The following is an 8229-nucleotide window of genomic DNA, read 5'->3' on the forward strand; positions in this document are numbered from 1 at the left end:
AAAGGAAGGGGCAGTCTCCAGAGCAAAATTTGCTCTGTCGGCCAACTGGAAACCTTGGCTCCTGTTTCCAAGCCTGACCAGCCAGTTTCCTGCTTGTTAAAAATGTGTCAAGAAAGTGCTTCTTCATTAGTCATCAGGGAGATACAAATCAAAATATCACCTCACACCACAGAGACTGGCACACGTCCAAAAGATCAAGATCAACCAGTGCCTGTGCTGATGAAGGGGAAACTGGACTCTCATTCATTGCTGGTGAGAATGCCATCTGGTTCAGCCTTTCTGGAAAACTATAAGGACATTCCATGTAAAAGTATAAATTGAGCTTCCATTTGACCCAGCAATACCACTACTGGAAATATAGCCTGGAGGTCCAAAAACACAGCAGAAACACCACTGACACTTTTATGTTCATTGCAGCACTTTTTACAATACGCAGTACCTTAAAAAAAACTGTGTACCCTAGAACAGTTGACTATACAGAAAATACGGTACAATTACACAATGGAATATTATGCAGCTGTTAGGAAAAATGAAGTCATGAAATGTGCCTAAAAATGGTCCGATATGGAGAGAATCATGCTGAGTGAAATGAATCAGAAGAAGAGGGACAGATATAGAATAACAACATTCTTTTGTGGTATATATATTTTTAAATGTATGAGATTAATATACAAGGCCGAGGAAAACAGGGGCCAGGAGGACTAGTCAATGTTTGGAATCAACCACAAGTGTGTGGAGAGTGGAGGGTAGGTAAGGCATAAAAGGGACATGTATGAAAATAATAATTGGAAATGATCATGCTGGATAAGAATTGAGTATTGAAAGTAGGTAAAGGATATGCAGGATAATCTTTCAGAGAGAGAGAGAGATAGAGCCAGAGAGAGACAGTGAGACAGAGAAGAAAAAGGCCTGGCACAGCAGAAGGCTAGGGGGAGGCGAGAGTTAAGGGATGGTGGAAGGCAAACTGGGGACATTGGTGCTGAGATGTGTACACTGGTGGAGGGGTGGGTGCTGGAACATTATATGACTAAATCCCAATCATGAGCAGCTTTGTAATGGGCTATCTCACGGTGGTTCAATTAAAAAAGTTTTAAGATAGAAAAGAATGAGATTCCAGCAATTTTAAAAGTTGCATTTATGGTTTATAAAGCTTCCCTTACATAGCTTTACAAAACTTCAGATATCTTAAGAGACATAAAAGAGAGTCTTTTGGCAGCAATTGTTATGCACGGAAATCAGACAAGATTGGGCTTTATCTCAGCTTTACCATAAATGAGTTGAATGACATTGGGCAATTGAATGTGACTTTCAAATTTACTGTCAGTATCTGCCAAAGTAAGCAGAGAGTCTTGCCCGCATGCCTGGCTGTCTTCCCCGGGGCCCCTCGAAGGGGATGGGCTCCAGCTTCCTTCCCCACCCCAAGCAGAGCTCCAGGCGGCTGAAGACCAGAACCTAGCTAGAGCCATGCCTGAGGCCCCTCTCCACATATCAGACAGGCCAAACGCATGAAGGTATCGGCAGAGGAACCCAGGTGTGTGTAATCCCATCAATGGCCAACATCCAGAGACTTAAAGGCGAGCTCCCAGAAGCTCCCAGATATCTTGTAGCCACCTTCTCCCTCTGGGAGAAACTGGCAAGCTTCTGAGAGTTTCCTGCCCACATGGGACAGCCTTGCAAGCTTCCCATGATGTATTCATATGCTCAATCCAGTAACAAGCTGGATCTCATTCCCCTGACCCTGAATGAGCCTCCAGTGTGACATCCTTGGGAGGGCCAAGTCGAGAGAGACTTCTAAGATCTCAGGAAAAGGACGAATGGAGAGGTTACTGAGCCCGCTTGAGAAATCAATGATTAACGGGATTTCATGATCGTGATCGTGATTTGCCTAAAAATCAGATCAGAATAGTGATGACTATCTTCCTGTCATTAAGATGCCACAGAGTCTAGAACACAGTAAGTGATTAGAAAAAAATAATCGTGTGATGGATCACCACAATCAAGTCAATCAGATTGACACTTTCAGTCTTCCAGCAGGGCCTATGGAAAAGAAAAAGACAGATGCTGTGGTTTGTCTAGAACACAAATTAGCCTAGACATTCCCCAATAGTAGTCTCCTTGACCGATTTATTAGGTACAACTTACATTTCACTCTTCTCCCTTAACACATACACCATTCATAATGAGTTAGTTCATAGAACAAAGGATAAATAACTAAGACATGTGTGTGAATGGGGACTGTGTATGGGAACATGGGAATTCTTTACTAGGGTGAAACTCCCTGACAAGTTGTCTGTATTGTTACCCAGTCGGCCGAGGATAGCTGAGATCAGGTATGTCTATCTGATCTCATCGTAGCAGTATGTTTCCTACTTAGGATGTTTCCCTAAGCTTGCTTTACTCAGACACAGCCCATAGCTTACAGATGGCATTTAAGGGGCAATTTCTATATTTTTAAAATTAGGTTATGAGTAAGCAAGCTTTAACATTCTATCTTAATTTTCTGGTCTATGTCAATCACATATCTATTTTTATACTTTTCTGTCTGTTGCATGCATAAGTTCACAAACCAAAATATGACAACAGGTCTTGATATATTTCAGAGAAATGGTTTTATTTAGAGACCAATTTCAGACATGAATGAATTTGTTTGGGTCGGGGTGGATGGGTCATGGAGACATAAAGGATTTAGTTGGAGGCAATAGTCTGCTGGATCCAGCTCACGTAGTTGCAGACCTTGGTGTAGACACCGGGCTTGCCCTTCAGAGCACAGCCGTAGCCCCAGGAGACAATGCCCTGGAGCTGTCCATTGCAGACCACGGGGCCACCAGAGTCACCCTGAGAAAGAACAAAAGGACAGTTAGGATTCCCCAACTTCCCCAGATGGTAGAAGGCTCAAAGGGTTCCTGGGTTTCTCTGGGGTCATCCTCCCAAGCTGATGAACTTCCAAGACACACTTCACATCCCTTGAAACCTAGCCCTCCTTTTTCATTTCTTAGTCTGCATTCTTTCTCCTCCCTACTCCCATATCCTCATTTCTTAGTTGCAGCTTCTTGATACCAAAAGAGGTGAGAACCAGGGAATTGAGTGTTTCCCACCTAGCCTTTCCCCATTCAAAGACTCTTTTTATAATACACCTCCTCAGAAGAGGCAATTGGACGTACTGTGTGTAGATCATTTTCTGTGTATCTTTTTTGCACTGAACCCAAAATATTGACAGCACAAAAATAAAGCCCATGATTCACCCAGAGCTATTTTTCCCCATAATCTATCCCAGGTACAAACTATCAAGTTTCCTTGTCTGGACAGGGGAAATAGAGCAGAGATGCAGGAGACTGAACCGGGTAAAAGGAGAGTAAAGAAAGGAACCTGGCAAGAGTCCTTTCCGCCCTCGAGGAAGCCCAGGCACATCATGTTGCTGGTGATCTGGCCAGGGTAGGCATTGCGGCAAGTGCTGTCAGACAGGATGGGGGCAGTCAGGCACTGCAGGACCTCAGGGTAGTTGGCTGTTGATACAAGAGTACAGATAGATTACCCAGAGTTTTCCTGGACATTGCTTTCTCGTTATCTCTCCTCTCTATACGAACATCCCTGTTCTTACTTTGGGAAGCCAATAAATGGAAGTTTTCCAAACCATTCTGTTTTCTCTCTGACAGTAGAAACAGTGATAGATCTCAAACCAGAGACTGTTCTTAAAATAGACTGAGTACCACATAACAAATACAGGCTTATACCTCTAGCAGTAAATGTATTATCTTCTGTTCTGTTCACTTGCTCAGTTTCTAGTTCTCTGAAAATCACTCATCACACCTCATTTGAAGATGTACAGACATCTTTGTCAGAGCAGGCTTCTGTTGCGTTTTAGCAAAGGAATTATTCTAACTTCAATGATTATATTCTAAGAACCCATGTATGCACTACCCTCTGCAAATCTTGCTTTCAGTGACAATTTGGATGAGTGATCCTCAGCTTGCCTTTCAGTGCTGATATTCTTATGCTAGTTGCTTCTATTCCAGGCAACACTTACTGCCACTGCTCAGGGTGTTTCCCCAGCCAGAGATGAGACACTGGGTGCCAGCAGATGCGCAGGATGTGGGCAGAGAGACGGTGGCCACTCTGGCGTTGATGGTGGCGGGGTTGCTCAGCTTAATCAGCATGATGTCGTTGTCAATGGTGTTTCCATTGTACCTGGGGTGGCGGATGACCTTGGCGGAGTTGATGAACTGCTCGCCACCCTCAGTGACCTCGATGTTGTGTTCTCCCAGACGCACCTGGATGCGGCTATATTAAACATACACACACACAAGATTAATGTTCTGTAGATGCATAACTCCAGCTTCTTCTCCTTACCAGAATAACCCAATCAAGAGCACTAGCGCAGACACCACCCCCGGGTGTCCATTAACACGGGTTCTGGGTTAGTCCTTCATTAGGCAGTCCTCTCAGCAATTGTGCATCTAGGGAGTTGTCACTAAAGCACAGACTCACAACAACCATCTCACTAGACTACTGCAGCATGGGAATGTGAACCAACCCACCCCAATAAGATAGTGACAGACAAAGAGGGAGATGATATTGGTGGAAATTAATTGGCACATCTTAGGTTACCGATACTGTAGGGAGATGTGACAGCAAAGAAATGAGAGACTCTTTTTGGAGCACAAGTTCTTTTTCACATGTTGTAGAGCAAATGCCTTGTGCCTTGTAACCACCTATACCATCTTTTCCCTGATTGTCTGTCTTTGCTGATTAATGTTTTTAAGCCACTTTTCAGGATACCTATAGCTCTTTTCATGTTACCAATCCAATCTGGTGCTGGGGGAATAGGGTACACCTGAGGGATTTTTGAACCTCAGTGCTCACACCCACAGTCCAAATCACTAAGGAACTCTGATGGTGCTATGGAGTTGATCACAGTGAGCAGGGATATAAACATTGGTCACTTACGACTTGTAGCAGTGAGCAGCAGACACCACCCACTGGCTGTTGATGAGGGAGCCACCGCAGAAGTGGTAGCCGGAGTTCAGGGACACCTGGTAGGGGACGGAGTTCCTGCCACAGGCGTATCCCCCGACGATCTTGTCATCATCGTCAGCGGGGAAAGCAACTGGTGGAGAAAAGTTGAAAACTCTTAGGCAGACCTATCTCAGAAGATCTTTTTATTTTTCTTTTTGGATCACACCCTGCGATGCACATGGGTTACTCCTGGCTCTGCACTCAGGAATTACCCCTGGTGGTGCTCAGGAGACCATATGGGATGCTGGGAGTCGAACCCGGGTGGCCGTGTGCAAGGCAAACTCCCTACCCACTGTGCTATTGCTCCAGCCCCGCAGAAGATCTTTTTAACACTACATTTCTTCAATTAACCAGAAGAGAGCAGACATTGTTTCCTTCCCTCATATAATCAAGAAGTGGTGGATTCAAAGTAATTTTTCTTTTTTTTTAAATTTTTTTGAATCATTGTGAGATGTTACAAGCTTTCATGTTTGGGTTACAATCACACAATGATCAAAACCCATTCCTCCGCCAGTGCACATTCCTCACCACCAATATCCCTGGTATTTTCAAGATCCATTTCTCTCTCTGCAATACATAAGCTACGTAGACCACTAATATATCCAATTTTTGTGTTTGTTTTGGGGACACACCCAACTGTGTTCCAAAACTGTTACTCTTGACTCTGTGCTCGGAGTCACTCCTGGCAAGCTCAAGGGACCGTCTGGGGTGCCAGCGACAGAACCCAGGTCGAGTTCCTGCAAGGTAATTGCCTTGTCTGCTGCAATATCTGTTTTGACCTCTAATATTTTTCTTTAGATGAGATAAATATACTTCTTTCATATCACCATTCCTATGTGGATGTATAATCACACACCTACCTTCATCAGTACTATTTATGCAATGAATGCACTGAATGCTATTATTTGAGACTACAAAGGAAGAAGTTTTACCCACGAAGCATTGCTCAAAAGCCATACAAAAGGTTTCCAACCAATTTACAGTAACCATGTCTATTTGCTATGGTGAGTATAAGGCAGATATACCCATGTGATGACATAAATGAGACTGAGATATCTGAGCATCTAATTGTCTAAAAGGAAATGTAGACTTTATATTACTGCTCTTCAATTTCTTTTTATTGGTTTTCACCTAAGCTCATTTCAAAAGAATTTTTCATAGAACATTATAAAACTCCTTCGTCTATTATCTTTCTAGTACTTATCAATATTCACCATTGTGTTCTGGTCTGCAGATTTATTCAGATTTCTTAAATCTCTGAAAGTTTGTGTTAATAATTTATATGCTTTGTTTTTCAAGCATTCTAAAGTCAGTTCGTAAAAGATGTTTCTAAGAATAAAGACAGGTGGGTTCAATGTATACTTGCTCAATTTGGGCAAATTTAGAAGTAATTTTGAGTAGTTTAAATCTAGTAGCACGAAACATTTTAAAAGTTAGAGCCAGAAAATAGTACAAAAGTTAAGAAGAATACCTAGTTGAGCCAACTCAGTTGGATTCCTGGTACCACATAGTCCCCTTAGTACCAGCCAGTGCAGGCCTGGAGGTCCCCAACACGTTTGGGGGGACGGTCTGTGTATCTCCATTACTGCAGGGCCCACGTAACACTATATCTCTGGACCCTTGCACTTAACTATTGGCCTGGCTGGCTAAGAAATGCATATGGATCAGTGAACTCCTGAGAACTTCTCAATCAAAGTAAATAGATAGGTAAATAGATAGAATAAAATCATTGTCTTATTTATTTTTCTAATTGAGTGGTGTATTGTACATAAGAAAGATCCTTAGGATTGTTTTATAAAAATCAGCTCAAAGTTCTCATTCCTGAGAATAAAACATCTTTGCCTAGGTTGGGGAGATAGTCTAAGCTCGTGTTTTCTCTGACAACTTTCTACGCAAATCACTGCTTCCTACCGAAATATTTTCCCAATAAAAGAACACTTAGCTATCTACAGAATATCAGACAGTTTAAGAGTCTTGAGTACAGAGATTATATTCAAAATTAGTTGCTCTCTTCCAAAGCATAAAAATGAACCTTTGAAATAAATGATAAACAGTGATCTACTTATTTTCAGTTTAGCTGGTATCATTTAACATTTGTGTTCCTTAAGAAATCATCACTACCATAAGTACAATTAATATCTTCATTGTTCCATAGAAGATTTTTCTTGCAATCCTAACTATACATGTCTACTCTTGGTAATTTTCCGATTCAGCTCTTAACATATTGAGACTCACCAGCGGCTCCCAGGAGAGCGAGGAAGATGAGAGACTTCATGGTTGCTCACTAGACGTGATACACTGAACAGTTTGCATCCACAGGTATTTATACCTCTAGGTTTGCCTTTGAAACTATGGCCCTGATGCCAAAAAGGTGACTTCACTGGAAACTTACAAATCTAAATGTAGATAATTCAGCACCAAATTAAACATTCACCTTTGTCTAATTTTCCAGAGGTTATCGGAATGAGTAAATGAAGCCAGCTGTTGCAAAGTGTTCACCAAAATGGTGAACAGAGAAACATCACCAAACAGGGTTACCAACAAATGCTTAGATTCCCAGACACAAATACAACTAATTTGGTTTTCTCAATGGTAAGCTTTGACTAGGATACCTTGTCATTGTTCACTCTGGTCTTAAATATCCATGCTAGCTTCAAATTATTAACATAAAAAACTTGCTCCTCAAAAGATATTCTCATTTAAAAATGCAATAAATAAAAATAAAGAAATATAATTCACATTTATCTAGGATTTAGTAAATAGCATACATCCCATACATGTTCTAATACTTTGCTTATATTTATTTCGTGATTATTATTAAAACCAACCAGAACAACTACTGCTATCGCACTTTACAGATGAAAAAACTAGACATACAAAAGTATAGGGAACTTAACCAAAGTCTCATAGCAAATACTAACTACACTGTAAGCTCAGTAATCCAACCCATGATTTTGATTTAATATATACTCTTAACCACTAGGAAACACTTTCTTGGTCAGTTCATTGAAGTCCAGAGACCAGTATAATAAATAATTATTAGCTAATGGCAAGACAATTGAAATGTATTGGGTATTTACTTTATGTCAGGTACTATAATTGAGATTGACTTGCATGAAATCACATAATATTCCTAAGAAACTTTATAAGTATTACAAATGTTTACTGTTTCATAGATGAAGAGGATGAGGCTTAGAAAAGTTGAATTATTTCACT

At 41.2% G+C, this 8229-nt stretch overlaps 1 protein-coding gene across 1 annotated transcript; it reads right to left on the reverse strand.

Annotated features, from left to right (window-relative positions):
• Positions 1-2613: 2613 nt before the first annotated feature.
• Positions 2614-7313, reverse strand: LOC101549099 (trypsin). The gene is made up of 5 exons (XM_004608213.2): positions 7249-7313; positions 4945-5104; positions 4025-4278; positions 3367-3503; positions 2614-2835 (listed from the first exon to the last, which is right to left on the reverse strand). Exons 1-5 carry the CDS (start codon positions 7286-7288, stop codon positions 2686-2688), a joined length of 741 nt encoding a protein of 246 aa, XP_004608270.1. The 5' UTR covers positions 7289-7313; the 3' UTR covers positions 2614-2685.
• Positions 7314-8229: the final 916 nt, after the last annotated feature.

Source organism: Sorex araneus, chromosome 1 (assembly GCF_027595985.1).
Source record: "Sorex araneus isolate mSorAra2 chromosome 1, mSorAra2.pri, whole genome shotgun sequence".
NCBI classification, from domain to species: domain Eukaryota; kingdom Metazoa; phylum Chordata; class Mammalia; order Eulipotyphla; family Soricidae; genus Sorex; species Sorex araneus.

What these genes read in the sequence shown, in the direction of transcription:
- LOC101549099 (XM_004608213.2), bottom strand. Translation starts at nt 7,288, where the DNA reads ATGAAGTCTCTCATCTTCCTCGCTCTCCTGGGAGCCGCTG. An exon ending in CGCTCTCCTGGGAGCCGCTG is followed by an intron (nt 5,105 to 7,248) that starts GTGAGTCTCAAT and finishes TTTCTCCACCAG; the next exon opens with TTGCTTTCCCCGCTGACGAT. An exon ending in GCTGCTCACTGCTACAAGTC is followed by an intron (nt 4,279 to 4,944) that starts GTAAGTGACCAA and finishes TGTTTAATATAG; the next exon opens with CCGCATCCAGGTGCGTCTGG.